Raw genomic sequence first — 24,328 nt, 5'->3', positions numbered from 1 at the left:
GAAACATGATGGCAATGGCTTGGTTCAGCCCCACTGTAAAAGGCAAAATGAAGTGAACTTTGATCATTTAGATTTTATATACATGTGATGCCGTTAGCCGCTTCTGTCAAAACAGTGGCTGAGGTGTGTTCCTGTGTGAGAACAGTTGTATGCAGCATCAAAAGAAACCCAGCATGCGTGAACTCTGTGATTTGCAGGTCAAAAGAAATCGGGAGCTGTAGTTTAAAGCTGAGCTAAATTTGAATGCTTGCTGATGTCTTGGTAAGATATAACCACTTCTTCAGCTAGGCTATATTTCAGTGTGAAGCACACCCGGCCAATTCATTGAAATACACACATTGAAAGAACAGTTCTTTGTTACACAGATGTCTAAAATAAAAGCCACTTTCACAAACGCTGCCCCATTCATAAAGTGTAATCTACATTGCATTAACAAACTAATATTTTGTATAACCTTAACCTTGCCAACCCTGGTGACATTGGAGTGGAGATTTAAGAGCACACTGAGCTGCATGCTTACCTATAATTATTTTCATTTTATGCATATGACAATTTAGTCCAACACCCTGGCTTCCCTCCATAGTGATGGTGCGACAATACGCAGCACTGCGCCAACATTGCTGAAGCCAGCAGAGCCACCTGATTTACACCTAGAAACCTGACAGTCAGACACAGCATGTGCATCAATTGGGGGGGGGGGGGTTTGGAGTAATTCCACAAGACGGGTCAAGGGACCTCCAGGGAACCCCACTATACAAATTCAAACTAATCCTTCATTGTGAGGACCCTTAACACGTAGCATTAAGAGCAACTATGCTATTGTAATTAAGGTACAGAAAGTACTTAGTAGCCCAGGCAATTAGGCAGTACATTTCACTGAAAAGCTGTTGGTGACTCAGACTCAGATGCACATGCACTCTGCATTACTGTTGGTGAGATTCACTCACCACAGTGCTCTTTATGATGGGGATATGGTAGGGATTTTGCTGTAGTTTCCTGGATTAAAAGCCCTATGATTAAGTGGGCTACACTGAAATATCCTACATGACTTCATCCCACTGATCACCTGAACCTGCGCCCTGCAGCTATTTAGGCGCCACTGATAGCAAGTGCCGCTGACAGGGTCACTTCTAAACGCCGCCCTGACGGAGGAGGCAACGACTTGGTGCACAGGGAACTTCAGAAGGCTACTTCAATGACTCACTATATGTCATAGGCTGTATAAATATGGGATCTCCCCCCTGTGGATCACATACTTGACCGATTGCGCTGCGCAAGAGTCTGATGGATCGTTTGAATTCAGCGATCCTCTCTGGGTAGATGTGGTACAGTACAGTAGGTAGTTGTAGTGAAGGGGTCTGTGCGTGAGTGCGTGCATGTGTGTGAGTGTTTGTGTGAATGTGCACTCCTAGAATAGAAAGCCAAAGGAAGAAAAAGGAGAAGAAGAGAGGCGGGATCGGTTTGTGCCTTGTTGAAATCCAGGGTGAAGCAAATAGATCGTCTGTAACTGATCGATCAGCAGTTCGCGCTCCCTTTGTGGATTTGATGGATATTTGATCAGTGGATGTGATGCCCATATATATCATCGACCGAAAATTTCCCGACACACCTGGTAAGTCGCTCACGCACCCGGAGCGCTTCTTATAACGCGGTGCCATCTGTGTGCGTCTCTGCCTGTGTGCGTGTGTGTGCATGTGTGTGTGTGTGTGTGTGCGTGTATGTGCGTGTGTGTGTGTGTGTGTGTTAATGCGCGCGCGCGTTATTTTTGAGTGTGCGTGTACGCGCCTGCCGGCTGGGTGACAAGGGGCAGCGTGCACCAGTTGATCATGCCACCCCTCCTTGGAGTTCCCGACGTGCAACAGGATACGAGGATCAGGCACGCATTTAGCTGCGACTTGCTCGATTGCAAATCACTGCACCGTGTGCCGCAGGTTAATATTGGTGTCAGTGGAGTTTTAAAAGCAAGATGCATTTCGGCCTATCAGAAAACACTTTAATCCTCTGTCATGATATTCCTGCTGGGTATCCCATTCACTATAGCCTATTTCAGTTGTGTTGGCACTGATGATGTGTAAGCTTTTGGTTGTTATATTCCTTTAAAAGTTATTTTTCCTATTACACTCCTATCAGAAAAAAACATTAGGAAAGCAATTTAAGAGGTGGGCTTCATTTCAGCTAGATCACAGCACCCTTGGGTATCTAGTCTCCTCTCTCAAAAATGGTTTTAAAATGATTTTAGTCTTCAGTGTACAGCCATAGGCCCAGTGCTGAAAATGATATCCCAGAGAAGGTGTTATTTTAAGTTAAAGTAGGGCACATTCCTGTACTTATTCAAACTCAATTAGTAAATGTGACATGTTCATGGCTCACATGGATGTAAAAGAAGTGACTGTGCAAGTAGTCCCATGTTGATTTGTGTGTGTGTGTGTATGTGTGTGTGTGTGTGTGTGTGAGTGTGTGTGTGTGTGTGTGTGTGTGTGTGTGTGTGTGTGTGTGTGTGCAGGCACATGGGTGTTTTCAGGTGTCACAGTGAATGATGGGTTTAATTTCCAGGGGGGTTGTGAGGTCTCACAAGACATGTGGACTGTTTATGTTTTAGATATATCACGACATGGAGACAGAGAGCGGAGAAAAAGAGAAAGAGAGGGTTTTGACTTTTGGTACTCCTTTCATAAACCATTATCTTAAAAATGCAGACTCCTCGGCACACATACCTTCCAAAGAGCGCTCAGGAAAAAAAACATCAGAGCCACATTATAAAAAGTGCAAGAAAGAAAAAGAAAGAAAAAAAAAGTCACTGCATCCTGCAACAGAGGCGGTAACATCAGCAACAGAAACTGCAGCTCACCTTACAAATAACTCATGTTAGGCCTTACTTTCCCCCAAGAGCACACATCTTTAAAGACATCAAGCACATCTTACACTAACAGGTTTTGTAATGGAGCTAGAGGTGATGTTAATGGGTGATAATTATATTTGTACAATCCCTGTTTCATTATGAGTTATGTAAAGAAACAACAGTAAGCAAGAATGATGCATAAGATGGACATACAGTAGCAAAGTCATACCTTACATGCCTCAGCACACTGAGAGGAAGTAATTTAAACGTGATTTAGGACCTCTCAGTGTCCCACTCTGTTTTTACAGCTTTCCTCCCCCCTCCCTCACTTTGTCACTCGCTTTTGCACATTCCTCCACTCGGTCTCTATGTCCCTTTTCCTTTTAAATACATTTTCGCAGGCGTTCCATTTCTTGGCATGCACCGTGTCAGGATTAGAGCGAATGAATGTAATATACAGCCTCTCCAACGCTGACATGCACACATGGTTTTATTAGAGCCGTGGGACTCGCTGTCACTGTGATGTGTTTGCCTGCAGACAAAAAAATGGAAAAGTTGATGCAAAGTTTCTTGCCCCCCCCTCCCGCAGCCAGACGGAGCTTGACAGGAAGTTCTGATTAACATACACTATCAAGTTGTGTCATTACACCACCTCATTGCTTGTTTTATGCCTTCAATCACTCATCGCCGTCCCATACTTTCAGTTGCCTTTATGACCTCACATCCGGTCACCACTCTCCGATAGTAAATCTTATGACCCATGGTGAAGTCATGCATGCTTTAGTGCTGGTGTGGAGTATGGAGAGCAGCCTGTAGGGAGCTGTGGGCTGGTGTGTATAATAATGGCCAATTACCAGGCTGGATAATAACTATTACCAGGAGAGTTTACTTTACATCGGGCTATTGTTTTGTCATAAAGAGGAATGACAGGGGATCTGACATTCAGCAGGACTGTGCGTGGTTGATGTGTGATACCTGTGGACTTGTGTGTACAGCAGGTAGCGTGTGTGTGTGTGTGTGTGTGTGTGTGTGTGTGTATGTGTCTGTGGCTGTCTGCTCGTTCAAAGGAAGCTAAGAGACTTTGTCCTTTGGTCGTGCGGTGCTCTCATCTCAGCTTGACAGAGAGAGAAACCCACCCATCTACACAGGCGCCTCATGACACCAGCTTGTAGAAGTGTGGGACAGAGCATCGCTGTGGACGAATGTGTATGTGCATGTTTGTGTGCAGTGACTATATGTGTGACGTCGGTAAGGGATTAAGGATTAATTGCCTTCAGAGATAGACTTAACTGCTTGTTACATGAACTTTGTAAAGTTCTCGCTTGGCCCCAGAGAGGAAAACAACAGTGTTTAGTGAGGAGCAGAGGAAAGGTCTCTCCTGTTTTCTGTTCTTCAGAAGTGTGCGTTTCGTGTTTTGTTTTTTTTTTTGTCTGGAGTGTACTGCCACTAGAGGGTAAGAACTTCCATTGTTCTCACCTTTTGCTCCAAGCAAAACATGTTTGTCTTTTTTTCTCATTTGTTTTCTTATCACTGCCACATGTCTTTTATTTCCCTTCCTCTCTTTATTTTCTTTCCTCAGCGCTTGTTAAAAAATCTGCAGACTTAACAGAATGTTTGTTTTATTAATGTCAAAATGTCATATCATCAAATGTTTTGATTGAAAATCATATGTTGCTAAAAAAAATGCCAAAATCATCACATTTGAGAAGCTGCGACCAGCAAGTGTTTGGCGAGATGAACTGATTATCAGAAATGGATTTTTAAATGATGTTGACACAATGAGAATGTACGATTTCAAGATATATGTGTGGAAGAATGTCAAATGTACAAATTCTTTAGATTCTTTAGTTCATTTTTAAGTCCCTTTCTTTTCAGTTGTTTTGGGCTGCAGCTCTTTATTATTTTCATTATCAATCATTTTGCCAATTTAAAAGCGATAAATGCACACCACAATTTCTAAGAGCCCAAAGTGAAATCTTTAAATCGCTTGCTTTGTCGAACCAACAAATTATTCAGTTTACACTGATGTAAAATATAGAAAACGATGCAGCACGTCCCAATAGATAAGAATCTGAAAACAACAAATGTTTCCCATGTTTGTTTGATACATGACAATTTATTATCAGAATTGTTGTCGATTAAATTCCTGTCAGTCCACCAGTCACTACAGCTCTTCTTCTGTGGTTCCCCCTCTCTCCTCAGGTGAGTTGATACAGCCGGCAGCAGAAAGAGGAGACCTGAGAATGACAGAGACCAACCCCCCCAAGTCGGCTAAGAAGCCGCGCTGGACCTCCCTGGAGATTGGCCTCATCACTATTGTCTCCTTGCTCTTCATCGTCATCGTTGCCCTCATCATCCTGTTTGCCACACAGAAGACGGGTGAGTGCTGAGTCTGAGGACGGATAATAGATAGTGAGAAGTATCTTAAACCTTAAAGCACGTCTTGAAAATGTTCTTTTAAATCTTTATCAGGTTCATGTTAATGAGGGTTTGGTAAGAACCAGCTAGTTCAAAACAAGTATGTCATGTAATTAAAAAACTTTTTGGGGGCGACTCAGCCTTGAGGACAGTTTTTCTTGTCTCCTCAATATTAAGTGTACCTTTCAGAGCGTTTGAAGATTGCCTGCTTTAAACGGTGCACGTGCACTGGCCATCACTTCCAGCTGAGTTCATGGTTAATGGTGAGCACGAAGCAGCATGCTGAGGAGCAGGTGAACAGAAAACCCTTGAGTTGGGTGCTTTTAAAGCATAGTGCAAAAGTACAGTCACTGAGCCAGAAAGAAGAATGCAGCGTGCAAAGGTCTTTTTCAGTTTCCTTTGTGTTGTCAGGGATTTTTACACAACACTCAAACACAGCTCAAAACTGTCATGCTACTTCACAGTTCAGACATTTGTGTAAATTATGAAGAACTGTGCAACAGTTATTTTGCTGTGAATGGAATCAATTCATGTTATGAGGAATGGATCATTTAACACTGACACAGTGAAATTGAACCCCTCCATTTCCTCGCCATGGGAAACCTATCGAACCTGCTACAGATCAATATCACAGTATTAAGTATTACATGAGTTTTCTAATCATTAATGTGCTGACTGTTGCTTTGCCTGCTTTTTCTACTTAGATATCAAACTTATTACACTTGTACTTACAGATGACACGAGGTTTGTGTTACATAATATTATGAGTTATATTAATCAAAAGTACATCCAAGGGCAATTGATCACAGTGTAATTGTACAAGGTCTTTAATATTATCAGATTAACACTGATAATAAACTGAACCATAGACCTATTGATTAATTATTGACAAATGGAACAAGTCTGAAAGTCAGCAGGTCAAGAAAACAAAAATCAGTCTACGTTTGAGACACATAAAACAGGTTGTGTTGGCATGTGCAGCATACATGTGTGCTTGTCGAGCTATGATTCGCTTTTGCAGTCTTGTGCTCGATGAATGTGTAATCTGCCATGTCAGGGAAATGGGGAAGTTTAATGACTTTGTCTGTGTTTGCACCTGTGAGTGCACTGACCCATGTGCACATCATGTGCGTCCACACGTAACGCATGAAGTGTATTCAAGGTTACATGGCAGTTAGCTGGTGCGTCAGTACATGTCAGATTCAGTTTGATTAACAGTTTAGCCTCTAAATTATCCCCGACAGAGTGAAAGCAACACTTCTAAGTAGTTTAGGGTTTAATGTGTGATAAGGATGACAAAGAGATGAAACGAAATAAACGAAAAGGGGAAGAGGAGGGAGAGAATATCATTTGATATAATGAGTGATGACTGCACAGATCCCACTGAGTAATGATTTGTTTTGCATTTTCCTGTAGATGAAATCTGCACCACAGCTGATTGCACACAGTCAGGTAAGCATCCTGTGTTTGTTTGTTTGTGTGTCCTTTTCACTGTCTCATTCTGAAGGCTTTGATTTTTCTCAGAGGAGGACAGAATGAGAAAAAATTGAGACTGCCACAGAAGCCCGGGGATTTCGCACATACGTGGAGAAGAAGGCCACTAAAGCTGTGAATATGTTTCCTTTAAGTCACAACAGTGATCGAACAAACAGAAACAGTCCTGATCAGCAGACTTGGACTTATTGTCCCTCAATCCCCTTTGAATAAATATATAAGAAAAGATGGAAAACTGAGAACGGGTATAAGCATGTAAATACTGCTTAAGCAAATTAGGATATAGTGTATGTGTGTCACAAACTGAGGTAATTCAACATGGAGTTTTTATAACTTAACTGTAAATGGTCCTTGACCACATTACTGCAGTAAGGAGCTGAGACCCAAACTCTATTTTTGGATAATTTCAAAGTCCCTGTCTATGTAACTGATATAGACCAGTGGCCTAACATTTTTTAATTAAATTTTTATGCAAATAGACGCCCCCCTTCTCTCCAGCCTTTTCAATATAACATTAGATTTGATTACTTTATTTTCTCACTTCAGTAAAGAGCAGACAAAAAAGGACAACAGTTTATTTTCAATGAAAAAACAAAACAAAAAACAGACATAATAAACTATGGATTTATAACTGTACCTCTCGTTTCCCACAACATTTCCGGTGCATTTATAAGGATCCAATGCCCCATTTCAGTCAGATTTGACAGACAGCCTTGTCACAAGACATCTCTCAGCTGCCTCATGTAATTTGTTTGCAGCTCAGAAAAGTGAACACTTTTCCATTACTGGTGCTGGACTGAAAACAATTACAGCCATTATTCTGTTCTACTTTTGCAAATGGCTACATATTAAGATTTTTTTCACAGGTCTATATAAGATATCCCTATAATGAACTGTTAATTAAAAGGAGCAATTTTCTAAAATGTTACATTAGAGGTTTTTTAAATGTGATTTCTTTCTACTAGAAGAGCTTGAAACGTTTTGGCCAACATCCGAGGCTTAAGGTGGTCTGTCAACTGTGCTTCTTTCCAGGTTGTTCAACAACCTGTCAAAGGAGCCCTTACTTTTTTAATCTGCTCTATTCAGCCTACATGTTTGTAAAGGGATAGTTCAACATTTTCTGTATGTTTGGAAGGTTATTTGCTTTCTTGCTAATAGTTAGGTGAGAAGATCAACTCCATTCTTATATCTGTCCATTCGTATTAGGGTTTCAGCCAGCAGCCGGTTAGCTTAGCTGAGAGTAAGATCTGGGTACAAGGGGAAGCAGCTAGCGTGGCTCTGTCCAAAGGTAACAAAATCCACCTAGCAGTCCCTGTTGGATCCCTGGAAATGTCAAAATGATGACAAGACTGCAGTTGGCCAAGAAATAGTCCAGCACATAACTTGGCGTAATACCACGTGTCAGTTTTACACTTTGGTTTTTGTGCATAGTTATTGATATAAAAAGAGAGTTTAATGAGCTTTTAGAGGTGCTGGGAGGTGGATTTTGTTTTCTTTGGGCAGAGCAAGGCTAGCTGTTTCCCCATGCTTACAGTCTTTATCCTAAGCCAAGCTAAACGGCTGCTGGCTGTAGGCTTATATTGAGCAGACGCACGTGCGAGTTCATTATTCTTCTTGTCTAACTCTCGGTAGGAAAGCAAAGTTTGACATTTCCCAAAAGGTCGACCTATTAAAGGGTGAAATGTAAGGCATCTGTGATCTCCTTATACACTTGTTTAACAGGCTGGGTAGTTGTCCATAGACCTGGTTAGAGAACAATTCACCTGCATAATATCACACTACTAAGGTTTTTGGTAAAATTTGACTGAATCAGCATTTATACTTACAAATATAGCTCTACCTGAATTCCACAGACCGGACCTGTAAAATAGAGTGACTAAATCTAGCATATTTTAGAACAGATAAAGAATTATAGATAATAATATAATGGATAAATGAATAAAGAATTCATAATTCTCGTTAGCCTTTCAAAGAAACATCTGTTTATGAACTATTTTCACTTACCAACTACATTTCTTTTTTTGTACAGCTGGTAATTAATAGCTGTAACACTGTAACACACACACATTACATACTCCTTATAATTAGTATCAAATTAAATAGGCCTTTCTTGGAAAAATCTTATCAGCCAAATACCAGCTATTTTTCTTTTAGGAAATCATGAATCATATTATTTGTTTTGGTCGATTTGACATCATATTCCTCTATCCAGCAGTATATTGTAGTTTCTTCAGGTGAGGATTTTCTCCGTGTCTCTGAGCTTGTTTCCTCTCTGTCCGTGCAGCGTCTCGTCTCATTGAGAACATGGATGCTTCTGTGGACCCTTGTGACAACTTCTACCAGTATGCCTGCGGAGGCTGGCTTAAAAAGAACATCATCCCAGAGACAAGCTCTAGATACAGCACCTTTGACATCTTACGAGATGAACTGGAGGTCATCCTCAAAGGTTAGACACCCACACACACACACACACACACACATACACACACACACACACACACAGACAAAGAAACAAAGATCCACACTCAGAAAGAACTCAACACAGATTGACAGGGGGACTGTTTTTTTTAAAGATATAGTGCCTGTTTTCATTCAAGTATTAATTCTGTATTTAGTCTAATTAAGAGTTTCTAAAGCACGCTACAACATGAAGTCTTTTTCAGTCTGCTTGCTTTGTAAGAGCACTTAGAACAGCTTGATTCAGTTACTCGAGAATACAAGCTAAAGAGGACTCTCCTTCAGGGACTGACGCTCTATAGATATCACAGATGCCATGGGAGTTTGGCTTCTTGCTGCTTACCATGTGAGCTGTGAGTTTGTCAACAGAGCTGGCAGTATCACTGTCTGTGTGTATGTGGACATTACATTCAGGCTGTGATCAAAGACATCTACATATGGTGGTGAGAAAAAATTGCAAGTTTGTCAGCGGTGTTTTTACCCGTTTTGCTTGTTAGCGCTCTTGTGGAATGGTTGATACAGAAAGGATCAAGTTACACTGCCAATGTGTGTGTGTGCACTTGTAGATCTCACTCTCTCTCTCTCTCGCTCTCTATTTCTCTCTCTCTCTCTCTCTCTCTCTCTCTCTCTGTGTGCGTGTGTGGTGTGAGGGTCCATACTTCAACTCAAGTTGTCTATGAGAAGGCCAGTCGAGTCCTGAGCAGTTGGTGCTAAATCTTCAAGAGGCACAAACTTTCCACGGACAACCGAAACTCTTCATATACCATAAATTTACAATTTATATGCCAGTCACTCCCACTATAATGAAGACAGTGCAGATTGGCTGCAGGAGAAACCGAGTGATTCAGAGGGGTGAGAAAGATTGATCCTTAGTAGGGAAGGAAAACCAAGGTTTAAAGTGCAGCCCGTCTTGTGGACTCAGATAATTTACACCAGCCTTGAGCGCTTTATCTGTCCAATCTCAATGGAAAAACATGCGGTCTCCTGTCTCGGGGCACTGTATATCTGCTTTTTTTTTTTTTGCTTTTGCTGTCTGTGTTGTGTTGGCCATTGATGACATGCAGATTATTTTCCATTACGATAAACCTGAACTTGGGTGGTAATGGATAGATTTGTTCATTGAGTTAATATGATTGAATTTTCTTGTGTTTTTGGAAAAAAAAAGAAAATGCTCTTTTTGTAGTGACAACTCTGATTGTCCTCACTTTCCTTCTAATTCTTGATAAACCCTTTTTTACAGATCAATGTAGCATTCATTATGGTTTAGAGATTGCCTATAATATAGTCAACATTCATTTCTATGGCTTTTGTTCAGCGGATGCTTGTAGTGGTTAAAGTGCATCTTTATTCATTCTGTGTCGTCTAATTACAAAAGTGTGTTATTGGAATTCTTGCTTTTACTCCTCTACAATGATTCGCTTGAACATGAGATTCTGTATGATTCAAACATACTGCCTCTTTCTAACATACAACAGGGATTGTATGAAAACTAAACCATAGGAACTTTTTTGCATCGTACATTGCTTCATAATAATGTAAAGCCCGTCTGTTCTGTTCTGCTCTGTTCTCCCTCTCCTCTCCATGGCAGTCTTAACACCCATAAAAATCACACACAGGGGGGAAAGAGGAAAATAAACATTGCTCAACAAGGGCTCGTTTTAGGCATTTTGTTACTGTATGTGCATTTACGTACATAGCATGTTTCTGTGTGAATGTGTGGCGTCATTTTACACTTTTTGGTTGTATTTTTATTGCGATCCAGTGTGTTTATCAGGTCTTAAGGTGATATTTGCAGCCTTCCTGAGAAAGGAGAAAGAGGAAAAACACACTTCTGTGACTAATGAGGAAATATTGGGAGGTTCAAAGGTTGATGTTTAGGAATCATTGGCTTAATTGCTCTAAATGCTGCATTTATCACAGAAAGAAATGGAACAGCCAAAGAACTGCTTTTAATCAGTCGCTTAAATCCCCACCACCGTCAGTGTTGTGCTCATTCCCTCAGGCTGTCTGGCTTACCAATCAGAGTTTGTCTGTCTCCAACTGTACTGCATACACAAATGTTCAGGTTGACTTTGTATGTACATCTGTGTGCAGGTCTGTGTGTATTTTAGAGAGAATGAGAATGCTGTGTGTTTAAGATTATACTTGATCCTCCAAACCAAGGCCATGTGGGCAAGTTTGCTGTCTTGATCACTTTACAGTAGCAACTAAAACCCACTAGCTCTCAAGTTAACATTCATCTTAATGGTTGGTGTGTGTCGGGGTGTAACCCCCGGCAGTGCGAGGCCTCAGTAGAGTTGTGACCTCTACTCTGGAAGTGACATCAAACATGCGACCTCTGATCCTGCGGCTGGCTGCTGCTGCCTGCTTGGATTCCACCGCCCGCTGATGGGCGATGGATGATTTTCCTGTCAACAGCTGCAGGGGCTTGGAAACACCTGGACACTGCAGCGCTGTAGGCTGCATGACAGTAATAAAAAAGGTTGCATGCATGTATATGTATGTGAATAGCTGTGTAGATTTGCGGTTGCTTGTAAATGCCTTAGATTGTTCTCTGATGCTGTAAAAGGCCATAAAAAGGGCCATAATTCATAATGACGATCTGCATCCTGATTGTGGCCACAGCAGTGGGTGGACGTGTGTGTGTGCGCGTGTGTGTACACACACACACGCCTGTGCAAGTTTTTTTTTCTTCTTTTTCCTCCTACTCAGGTGTGGCATACTGTGCAATAATGGACCCAATTGACCGTGAGCCTTTTAATTACTAACTAATTTGTATCGGGAAGAGGAAGAGGAGGAGTACGACAGGCAGAAAAGGACGAAAGAAAGGGCTTTCATTCAAATGAAAAATGGTGAACGCTGAGGTGAAAATGAAAGAGAAATGGAGAATGATAGAAGAAGATAGATGGTGAGATACACATGAACCAGAGGGGCTTTGAGTTGAAGTGAGGCTGAGCTCTGTAGCCAGAGGATGATGGTATATTGAGAAAAGCTTTGAGGATAGGTCAGGAAATGTGAAACAGCATGTGGTAGTCATCTCCAAGCTTAGCCCTACGTGCGTACGTCTATCTGTGCATGTGCATGTGACTTTTATGAATGTGAGCACATACTGCTGCTTTTCTGTATTATTTGAGGGGCTTCTTGCATGGCTCCAGGTCTAAATCTCACTCATTAGATTTTTAGCCAGAGGCATGGAATACACCAACTTATTTTTCTTGTAGAATTTGGCATCACCGAGAGCGTTGAAGCATGACTGTTAGATGGCTGTGACATAAGAAAAGTGCTCAGATATGAGATGTTTTTCACAGTCTTTGACAAACAGTACCAAAGAGACTGAATATCTGTTTTTTTATGTGATAACAATAATTGAAACAGAACTTACGTCAAACAATACTGACCACAAGGAGACTTTTTTTTAAATAAATAGTTGTTCACATGACCCCCCTGATATCAAAATTCCAGTCAGAACCATTGCACAACACGATAGATATTGTATTTCTCATAAACATATCAAATAAAGATAGCAGACCAGAGTTTCCTGGCCAAGTAAAATGATTTGAATATTAATGCCGTCATTCTTGTCCAACAAAAACATATTGAATAAAAATCCTGAGTTGAATATGTTTTGCCAGCTAGGATGCTTATGATTAACAAGAAATAGTTTAGACCTCCACCAAGCTAATAATCTGCCCTGTTGGCTGTTTCATAGCCAACTGTGTAGTGGGTACACAACAGAACTTTTGCACATACTAGATACTTATATACTGACTACATGACAGAACTGTTACACGGTGCAGATGGCCAAAATTTGGCTTGATGGCAGTGCTTGTGGAAAAATTAACTTCAATGGCTTTCTACTTGTTTTGAGCAGATACTGTACTGTTCCTGGCAGTACATTAAAGGACACAGTTGAGCTGGATAACCCGCTATACCACTGTAATACCACTGTAATACCACTGTAATACCACTCTAATACCACTATAATAATTTTGGCTGACACCATAGTTATGAAGAATGAACATCTGGGTCTGGAAGTGTTTCCTCCCCACTGTAAATTCCAATTTTAAGGTTTTCTTTTAATATTATTCTTAATGTTTCTTAACATAGAAACACTGGAGTCTCACAGACAACTTTACAATACAGTAGGTTTATTTTATGGCTACCATTTTCAAATATATGTTTCAGAGAAATTTGAGAGATCATATTTTTTTGTGCCAGTTTGATACCCATTGGCCTTAGCTGCCATTTCTATGGAGAAGAAGCCAGTCAGAGGTTTGGATAACAGTTGTAGCAAAACTCCTATTGAGCCCAGAGACTTCAGTTTTGACTACATTTGCAACTTCCGCTTGTAATATACTCTAAATATCTGCTTCACAATAATAAATTGGAGGCAAAACTCGAACTAAAATCACTGCAATGCTTTGTGGAATGAGAGGTAGTCAAGGATAAAATGGCAAAGGGGAGAGGAGAAACTCAAAATTTCTGATTCTGTATCATGCCGAGTGGTTTGGTTCAAATTGACGTGACGTCTCAAACAAACATCAGGTGGCACAAAATCCATTCTCAAATAAATCCAAACACGCACACACATGGGGCGAGAGAGAGAGAGAGAGGGAGAGAGAGAGAGAGAGAGAGAGAGTTTGTGTGAGAGAGACAGTGAGAGTTAGTGAGAGGGTAAGCCTTTGCTGTGGTTAAACATAAGCACCAGGCAGTCAGTAATCCAATCACACACACATGATCTGTGCCCTTTTGCAGGAAGCGCCCTGTGAAGGGTCCCTATCCCAGGACTTCATTAAGATTAAATGAGCACATAAATAGTGCACACATGGTAATGAGAAAATGGAAGGATTACAAAAATGAAAGGGTAGGAAGAATCTGAAGTGAAATGCAGTCATGCAGGAGGTGAAAAGAAAAGTAGAAATACAGGAAAGAAATAACCCAAAGCACTGAGCAATTGAAAATAATTGAAAAAGGTAATGATTAAATATTGAATTCAATTTAGAATATTTTGGGGCTGCTAAATTGAATGACAAGTGGATTTTCCATAGATTATGCAATAATAGAATAGGTGTATTTAAGACACGTTGATCTGACCTGAAATTAGAGAGTTAATGTAAGGGATAAACCTTATCTTAAATATAGCTGCCTTATCTCCTGTCTTTATTATAACTGTTCTGTCACTAAATCCCCAAAATTACAAAGAAAGAAAAAAAAAATTTTTCTTCATCTTTATCTTGTGATCCCAACTTACTGTGACATGGGTGATGTCTTATTGGACTTATTCCATGTGTAACTGAAGATCCATCCTCTTCCCAGTATTGATCCCGTAGTTGCATTGAGTTGCACAGTGTGATGGTGTTTGTCGGTTGATCCCAATGCAACATTTATAAGATAACTTTATAAATGACAGGCAATACTGAAGCCATGTTGAGATGTGTGATGGGTGACAAAGTCAAAAGGTTTTCACACTAACATGATACCCCTTTGGGTTTCCTTTTAATGACATTCAAAGTTCATCATTTTGATTTTGAGCAATATGCTTATTCTCTTCCTTGCCAAGAAGCCTGGAAGTTGGATTTTGCTATCTTTGGACCTTTGGAGCTTCCCCCTGTTTCCAGTTTGTATGCTAACCTAAGATAACAGGCTGCTGGCTGTGAACGGACAGATATGAAAGTGGTATCGGTCCTCAGAAATAAGTCTTGTCAAGAATGTTGAAATAAACATAATTCTTTGCTGTAGTTAGGTTATTTTCATTTAGAAATTTAGTTTGAATGATTTTACAGTACATGTTTTTTGGTCGATTACTTCATTTTATTAAATTTTATTGCAAAAGAGGCAGGATTACTTTCAGGCATGTTTCTGTTTGTCTGGCACACTAAAAGCCTCATGCAAACAAACCTTAATCCTAGTTTTTGTATTCGGTAAAGACTAAAGGAGCTTGAACAATTGATTCAGTCATTGTTAATGATAAATGCACATTGTTTGCACAGCTTAACCTGGCTAGTTAACATGACTTGGTGGATGTCAACAACTGGCAGCTTTGTGAAGACAGAGAAGAGGCACATTCTGAAATGCTAATATGGCTGATACTGATGATTTACAGCTTTTTCAATCTTCAAAAACTAAACCCAGAGCAAAATACAGCTTAGAAATATTACTACAGATGACAGACGAACAGTAATATTAGAGCGCTCAGTTCATTTCCCTCATTTAACAACTCCATTAGTATGTTGTGCAATGAGGACTTGGGCATGTCATGTAAACACATAAATCATACAACTCCACAATTCTGAGATGGTTGAAATAAATGTATGATAATGAATTCATGCCACATCTATCACACAGATATCCAATAATGTGTGATATAAGGGGAAATCTGCATGAATTTTTAAGGACAAACTTTTTTTTTTACATGTGAAATTCACAAAGGCTCCAGGCTGCTTTTATACAAATTCAACAGTCCATTTATACACTTCTGCTAAATTACCATAAACAATAGCAATCACGAGGTCAACCATTTACATACATTTTGCATGTACAGGAAGTTTATTACAGGCACTTAGACTTTTAAGAGATTTAGATCATTCATAATTCATGATGCAGTCTTTATAACACAGTGGGACACATCATGAATGTTTCCTCCTCATACGTAATAATCCACTGGCTTTTGTAAAATCAGCTGTTACATATAGTTTTACATGGATAAAAACCATTGAGCCCAGAAACCATAAAAAAAACAATACTTTTTCACAGTCAAGAATGAACTGTCAACCTCAAAAAAATATAATGTACCTTACATAAAATTAAATATATGAATATGCTCTTTTGGCATACCACATTGGTTTTAACCGGTCCTCTCTCTTTGTGCCTGTCATTTGGGGTGTGTGTGAGAGTGTGAAGAGCATATGGCTGTATGATTGAGTTCAAGTAGATGGGAGCACTCTGAAGGCAAGGCACTAGTTACTTGAATTTGAGTCAGGTGGCAATGGGTAATCAGTGTAGGTCAATGAGTAGTAGAATGACATGCGCCCTTTTGGGCTAATTGAAGACCAGTCAGGCTGTCGCATTCTGGACCATGTGCAAGGGTTTCACTGTGCACAAAGGGAGGCCCGCCACAAGAGCATTGCAGTAGTTGAGGTGAGAGATAAGCATAGCCTGGACCAAGGTCTGGCCGTATACTGAATCAAGTAAGGCCTGATTTTTTGTGATGTCATATAGAGCAAAGCATTACAGCTAAGATTCTCTTTAAAATGAGTCCTGTGCCATCCATGAGCCCCTGACTATTTAAATGCATTAAACTTGGTGATGAGAGACTCAAGAGGTCTTTGTAGTTAAGTAGTGCAAAGTGCAGGCACAGTTACATTAAAAATGTTTCATACTGAATGACAAACCACCATCAGCTGAAGTTGAGCTAAAGCTTGAGATACCTGTTGAGATGGTGTGAGATTTCTTTTTCCTAAGGACAGAGGGCACAGACTGTTTTACTCCTTCACAACAATACACTTGCTTTCACCACAGTGGTTTTCAGCAAACAGTAAAATTACCATGTGGGCGTTAGATTGAACCTTGATGATCTGAACATTCATTTAAACTCACCCTCATGTTTGATGCTGCTGAAAAGCGACAGTGGATCCAGAAGGAATGGTTACACTTTAAAGCTACAATATGCAAATGGTTGCCTTGAGACGGTGCAGGAAAAGTGTGTTGTTAGTCCCATTCTCCTCCCCCTCAGTTGAGCAAGTTTACACCCATTCACTTATCACTCATTTTGATTAGCTGTCTACCTAGAAACACTATCTAGCTGGAGGCAGAGTTAACTGGCATCCAAACCCACAACAGGTGTTGAAGAGGCAATGAACACAGGCAATAAAACATGCAATGGTGTTCGCTCTTGTTTTCGAATGGCCCTTAACTGTCACACCTTCAGCTTTGCTGCTCCTTGATTTCTTTCCACCTAATTTGCTATGACTTCCCTGCTGAGGTCACTTGCCTCACCTTGATTACCGCTGAGAAGCCAATTTATTGCAACAAGAGATTCAAATATGCATGGCATATTCCCTAATTTGTGGTTTATATGACAGTGTTGACCTCTACAACAAATGACCCAAATAACGTTAATCACCTAAATTAAAAGATTAATTGCACTGCTACTGATAAATAGTTTGTGCTTAATTATTCATTCTTAAAGATTGGCCATAAACAGTACACAGGAACATTTTGTGATTGTGTATTGGTGAACTATTGCTATGTGCTCCTGGTTTCCTAGTTTATCAACTAATCAATGCAATTTTCCAATGCATGTCATCTTTACTTGTTTTCTACGTACCTTTAATATGCTCCCAAGAATATTCCATTTAAAGACCCCCTCCGATGAAAATCAAGTTTTGTCCATATGGTGGTTTTTATGTCATATCATATCACATCATATATCATGAGTGAAATAAGCAGTCAACGCCATGACTAACATATTTCCACCTTGGAACTGCAGTGAACTAATGACAGTCTCATACAAATGGATGCAGTCAGCCAGGGTTTCAGACAACATCACACACCTACGGAACCAATCCTGTCAATTTACGGGGACAAGGGCGAGCAGAATAAATCCGAAACCTTGTCAGAACAGCAAGAGTTTGCATTAGCACAGACACTAACACTGTGACAGCCATTGCCAATTAAAAGGTAACAAGCTATTTCAACAAATAAAAGATGCCAACTACGCTAACCGTTCAGATATGTCTGACTGAGGCTCAAATGTGTGACTGAGCCTCTCTGAGGTTTCCTCTAACGTGAATCATCTTGATATGCAGTGCTCTTTCACCGGTCACCAAAACCCATTTCCGTACAGAGAGCAAGACCTTGCATTAGCAAAACCGCGGACAATGTGTCAACCACTGTCACTGCTCTTTCACCTGTCAAAATAGTGCAAGCAGTGGCGGTGGGCCTAATCCAGAACTTCTCAGTGAGGAATTAAGCATAGATGTGCTTCCAGCTAGCCCCAGTTTCTCATTTTTTGTTTACTTTTTATTTGGGAAAACCATGTTATGGTAAATATTTATCATGGCTTTTTTTCATAGTATTTTTACATAGTTTAAAACATGTTTGATGAAGATTGATTGGTCATTGTTTACAATTCATAACAGCCGTCATCTGAAAATGTTCAAATTCTTAGTTTTTCAAGTAGCTGTTGTACACATTATGAAAAAATTTTATTAAATTGAGAAGAACTGATTTATGTTTGAGTTTGAGTTTTTCCCCCGTTTGAATAATATCATATTGTCTGTTTTGTCACTGGTTGCTATGAATTGCCTCAGTTTGAAGCCATCACTTTATTTTTTTGCTGGTGCTTTGTGACACAGGGACAGACAACATGTCTTAATTAAGATGATTTAATGCATCTGGACAACAGCTGGATTCTATTTTGAATCCACAAAACTGCATATTGTACCTGAGGTTATTTACACCCCTTCCTGTTTCCCCTCCCCTCTGTCCACATTGCCACATGTACACTCATACCTCCTTTATCTTTCTGTCTTTGTCTGTTTCTCTGCTCTGTTTGTAGGTGTCCTTGAAAAAACAGTGGAGGGGGAAGCTGCTGCTCTCATCAAGGCGAAGACCCTTTACAAGTCCTGTACTAATGAGAGTGAGTCAGCAGATTTCAGACCGACTATTTCTTTTTGTAACTTCTCTTGTTCTAAAGTGAACCTTTTGCTGTTATAAGTTGTGTGTGTCTCATTCAGTTTATTTTTTTGTCAAACTATTATAACTATATTAACATTTCTTATCAACCATCAGTTTAAAAAAAAGCATTAAAAGTGGAAATGAATAAATGTAATGTAAATGTAAAAGTAAGAATTGGTCATTCAGCTTTACAGCATTACGTTATGCAAATAAGTGCATTCTTCAAAAGCATTTTAGCTCGAAGTGTCATCAGTAAACTCCTGCAGGCTCAAATTTGCATAGATTAATTATGCTTGAGAAGTACAATATATAAATAATAATGAAAGGTTTCTTTTCTTTTTCGCTCATACTTTTCTGAATTTTAATTTGTAAGAAATAAACACACACATCCATTATTAAAAACACACTTGTGCTTGATTGTAACTACACTTCCTTTAAGGTTTAATTGAGCTCAGAGGAGGGACTCCTTTGCTCTTCATGCTGCCTGATGTGTTTGAGTGGCCCATAGCTGTGGACAACTGGGAAACCAACTATGGTAGAGTATTCCTTTCCACTGTCACGCACAGCAGATGTCATCCTCAGGCTTCTCTTTCTTTCTCACGTCTCCCTCCTTCTCTATTCTTCAGGTAAAACGTGGAAGTTGGAAGACGTCATCGCCAAGCTGAATGAGAAATATGGAACTCAGCTATTGGTTAACTTTTTCGTCGGCACCGATGACAGGGACTCCAACTCACACATCATTCATGTAGGTGTGCAACTGTAGCTAGAAATCCCTCATCTGTCCCTCTGGTTCATATACCTACATTCATACAAATAGTCATATGTCGTATTCATCCAACTTGAACATGACCACCCACCAATTTCTTCAAATCTGACCCCTTTGGCTTATATAAATAAATATGTATGTTTTCTTGTCTTTTCCAGTTTGACCAACAGACAAGCCTCGGCCTCTTGTCCAGAGATTACTACGCCTGCACTGGGCCCTACGCAGAGGTAGGATTAAAGTTCACACACACATACACATGCACACCTACTTGTAATTTAATTAAGGCTTTCAACCGATGCACGATGAAAACAGCTCCATGTGTTCGTTTGGACCAGTGCCACTGAGTATTTGTTTCATGTCCCCTGGAGTTCGTCCCGGGAAACACGATGCCCAACAAATGATGAGGGCATCAGCTTAAACATCAGCACCTGAACTTTATGTTAGTTTGTATGCTTACATGTGTTTGCGAGCGTATGTGTATAGGATAAATAAAAATGTTCTCTGAGGCAGTAAGTGATGATTAAAATCAATGAGGCAAGACAGAACAGATTTGGTTGTGTCTCAATACATACCAGATGTGTGTGATTGGAGCAGACATCCTCTGCTCTGGTTTTGCTTTACAGTTTACCATAGACCTTTGATTGAGATGCAGAAGGCAGCACTTAAAAGAGCTTGGGTTGAGGCGGGCTGAGTGTATGTGTGTGCATCTGTGTGTATGTGCAAGTTGTCACCTCTGGTTTTTGGTCACTGGCTAAATTCAAACCAGTGAGCCCCTTTCTTTCCTGTTAAAGTCAAGATGAGAATTTCATGAATGAATGTGTGTTTGGCAGGCGTGTCGGGCCTATGAGCAGTTCATGATCGACCTGGCTAAGCTGATCCGCACTGACCGGAGACTGGCCATCAATGAAACCCGCATCAGAGAGGAGGTGACACGAGTTATGGACCTGGAGAGGGACATCGCTAACGTAAGCGCGTATTCACATTTTGCATTTTCCCAGCAGAACCCTTAATAGCTTTTTCTATCTTAGAACTTCCTCTAGCCTCTAAAAATGCGCTCTTTTGTTCTTTGGAAAACTAATGGAAGGAGACCTTGTTTTCCAGCAGCACTGCATACCTTATCTTCTATCTCAGCTTCAAACAGCAGGAGGATTTTGTGAGCAAACCACTTTTGACAATCTGACCTTCTACTCCTGCATTTGTAGCCCAAACCTCTCTCCTCTGTGTGTGTTTGTGGCTCCATTCTGGAGCAGCTGCTGTGTAAAACAAGCTGTTAACTAGCCTGATCCCTACACAACAACTTCTCTCAGACATCAACAGGTTTCCACAGTCTACGTTTGTCATTCTGTGCCGCTCGGTTCTGCTCACTGCCATGCTTCACTTCGCCTCCACTCAGCTGCTGGCTTTTACAAGGCAGTCACACTGTTCAAGCTCTGACATTTACAGACCTGAAGCCTCCTGGGACTCCAAATATGTTTTCTGCTGCTGGACCTGCACTGCATGTGTACGCATGTGTCAGGAGACAAGGAGGGTTGTTTTCTGACAGCATTCTTGATTTTCAACCTCTGTCTTTTTCTCTCCAAGGCTACTGATACTCCAGAGGACCGTAACAATCCAGTGTTGCTTTACAACAAGATGGAACTGGGTGATCTTAACGCCAACTTCACCCTTGAGGTTGAATCACAGGTAAAAATAAACTCTTTTTCTGTCAGAATTTGCTGTCCCTCTTTCACCTTTCTTCCTGTTCCTTATGTTTATTTCTCCTCTTTGTGCTTTCGGACTCATCCTGAAGGTATTTGACTGGAGTTACTTCACAGCAAAGATAATGGATACGGTCAACATCAGCGTTCCTGACACAGAGAAGGTCATAAACTACTCCCCCAACTATTACAGAAGACTCAACCTTATCTTGGCCAGATACACCAAGAGGTGTGTGTGTTTGTATGTGTCACTAGTTGTGCTTGTGTATGAAAGCCTGTTTGTATTGAGTGTGTGTTTGTGGGGGCAGAAGCGCACAGCGTGCAATGAAAACAGCACCTCACCCATTACTGATATCATGCAGCTTTGTGTGAATAAGACACTTTCTTTGAACATCATTCCTCTCCTCACAGGGATCTGCAGAACTACATGGTGTGGCGTTTTGCTATGAACATGGTGGTGGGCCTGAGCAGAGCTTACAGGGACACCAGGAAAGCCTTCCGCAAGGTACACCACCAGGACCCTGACACTGAACATGCTAGAGCCAACTGATATACTGAATTTTAGAGGTGGATAACAACATATCTTAACATAAGCACATGTAGGAACGTGTTTGATGCTAGTGGCTCCTGGAGCGAAATGCTAATGCCAGCATGACAACATGACTGCAAGCACAACACTAACATGTGTTTAGCCGGTATAATGTTCACCCTCCTAATGTAACACGTTAGCATGTTGCTAATGAGCACTCAAACACAAAGTGCTGCTGAAGCAGATGGGAAGGTCATCAGGTGTGCAGGTATTTTCTCATGAACCAAAGTAGCAGGCGAAGTCAAACATTGACCTGATCATGGCACGAGATGAAAAGTTAAGGGATCACCTAAGTTATTAGAAGTAATTCTGGAGGGAACATGAATGTCTGTACATATGGTCTGTACGAGATTTCATGAAAATTTATCCAACTCAAAAACAAAAATATCAACTTCATTGTGACACAAAATTCATATTCTTCCTTACCATTTTCTAAGTCTTTCTAATCCTAGCCCTCTTCCTAATCTAGTCATTTCCCTTCTGCGCTATTGCTTATATTCCTTAGTGTAATGGTAATGTATAATGAAGGTGCAAATACAAAATTGCCATGAGACTCTTTAAACAATATGCTGAATTGTTTATCCTGCATCTCTAATTGATCTGTGCCTCTTTACTTTCCCTGCAGGCTCTGTCGGGTACAACGTCAGAAGCAGCTGTGTGGCGACAGTGTGCACTTTACGTCAACAACAACATGGACAATGCTGTTGGACGACTGTACGTGCAGGAGGCTTTCTCCGAAAAGAGCAAAGAACTGGTCAGTAGAGGTCGGATTATACTTTATATTATTAGAATGGATTTAATCAGATTTAATCGAGGAATTCCGTCATTAGGCAGGATACATTCTGTGTGATAAATAATATATATGTTTACTTTTTATTGGCAGTTGGAGCAGGTACTGAATCCTTCTGGGCACATGTTCTCAGTCTGTGTGAAAGTGTTGATGTATTCAGTTATTCATACATGCAGTTTGATAACATGTGTTACAGGCATATCCCACTGGGTGTATTTTTGTCTCTTACTCACCTATGTTTTTGTCACCTTTGTGTCTCCACCACAGCACTGTATTTATTTTTTGCTTGCACCCATTGAAAGCAGCTGAACAAGGTGTCCTTGTTATCATGCCCACACCACCTACATTGTAAATCTCATCTCTGCGTGCGTGTGTATGTATGTGCGCGCCTTGGCACATGCCTGTCTGTATGTGTGAGTCAGACTGTGTGTGTGTGAGACAGCGTACATCTGTCATACTGCTGAGTGTCTCACACACTTTAAATCTCTGTCATTTTTTGCAACTTTGCCTACTCCAGCATGTGATCTCACATCACACGCTGTGTAAACATGTCTGTGTGTGTGTTTGTGTATGTGTAAATTGACACACAACTCCTTTGAGCATGCAAGTACACATCAACATGCCTTTACCCAAATACATGGCCATACGTTTATGTAAATGTGCTGAGTTGACTGGCATCTTGCATATATGCTGCACCCCTCACGTACCAACCTTCTTTCAGCCACAAAGATATATTTCAGATATGGTTATTAGTGAACTGTAACTAAGTGTATTAAGAGAAGTATTGTACTTGAGTATACCTTACTACTATTGTTATGTTATGTTACTTTATACAAAAAGACAAAAAAGATTGTGCCCTTTTTCCACCACTACATTTATTTGAAAACTATAAGAACCAGTTATTTTGCTGGCAAACATGTCACATACATACAGTGATATATGATTAATTTATAAAATATGGCATCTTGTTTGGATTAAACTACCCAACAGTAAATACATGAGTTAAAACTAGCTCCACCTTGACCAGCTACAACAACAAAAGGCTTCTTACACATTGGCAGACTGGCAATAATGATCAAAAAATGTAAAATATAATAAAGAAATTCAAACATGGGCCATATTTTGTTCATGATGAGTTACACAAAATCTATATCTATATTTCAATGATAATAACTCTAGTTTCTCTGAAGGATTTCAGAGGACTTGAGGTAATGGTGCTGGGTACGTTTTTTTAACCATTAGATACGCTACAAATGAACGGTTAAACAAAGACCAAAAAATTCTATAATCCAGTGATTTAAAATGGATGTGACTTTGTTTATTATGTAGAGACTGAGTAAATTAGATCAAATTGAATAGCAGTGGATTAGTGTCCACAATGGGGATTCATTATATTTCTAAAGCATACTGTTATGAAACATACTATTAAGTGGGCTTACCGTTGCATATAAACCCTGCATTTAACCCATGTAATAGGATTTTACATGCAAAAAGACCAGCATGCATGCAACCGCAAACATTTATGCATGCACACAATAAAAACTTACACACACACACACACACACACACACACACACACACACACACACACACACACACA

At 40.2% G+C, this 24,328-nt stretch overlaps 1 protein-coding gene across 2 annotated transcripts in view; it reads left to right on the top strand.

The window, feature by feature from the left end:
• The first annotated feature begins 1,158 nt into the window (after positions 1 to 1,158).
• LOC111652234 (neprilysin) overlaps positions 1,159 to 24,328 on the top strand; it is a 31,250-nt gene continuing 8,080 nt past the window's right edge. The window contains exons 1-13 of one of the 2 annotated variants that reach the window (XM_023402444.2): positions 1,159 to 1,612; positions 5,042 to 5,218; positions 6,674 to 6,709; positions 9,036 to 9,197; positions 18,768 to 18,848; positions 19,326 to 19,421; positions 19,513 to 19,631; positions 19,811 to 19,879; positions 20,483 to 20,617; positions 21,234 to 21,335; positions 21,442 to 21,578; positions 21,761 to 21,854; positions 22,564 to 22,692. In XM_023402444.2, the coding sequence (XP_023258212.1) occupies positions 1,570 to 1,612; positions 5,042 to 5,218; positions 6,674 to 6,709; positions 9,036 to 9,197; positions 18,768 to 18,848; positions 19,326 to 19,421; positions 19,513 to 19,631; positions 19,811 to 19,879; positions 20,483 to 20,617; positions 21,234 to 21,335; positions 21,442 to 21,578; positions 21,761 to 21,854; positions 22,564 to 22,692 (1,380 nt within the window). In that variant the 5' untranslated portion in view covers positions 1,159 to 1,569. Of the gene's footprint in view, positions 1,613 to 3,894; positions 4,293 to 5,041; positions 5,219 to 6,673; positions 6,710 to 9,035; positions 9,198 to 18,767; positions 18,849 to 19,325; positions 19,422 to 19,512; positions 19,632 to 19,810; positions 19,880 to 20,482; positions 20,618 to 21,233; positions 21,336 to 21,441; positions 21,579 to 21,760; positions 21,855 to 22,563; positions 22,693 to 24,328 lie in introns of those variants that run through there. The other variant, XM_023402445.2, reaches the window with a different exon arrangement.

This window comes from Seriola lalandi, unplaced genomic scaffold, assembly GCF_002814215.2.
Source record: "Seriola lalandi dorsalis isolate HSWRI2012SDOR001 ecotype SW California unplaced genomic scaffold, Sedor1 jcf7180002053932, whole genome shotgun sequence".
Taxonomy (NCBI): Eukaryota; Metazoa; Chordata; class Actinopteri; order Carangiformes; family Carangidae; genus Seriola; species Seriola lalandi.
The sequence above is the reverse complement of the archived record's forward strand: the minus strand, read 5'-3'. Positions and strand labels throughout refer to the sequence as shown.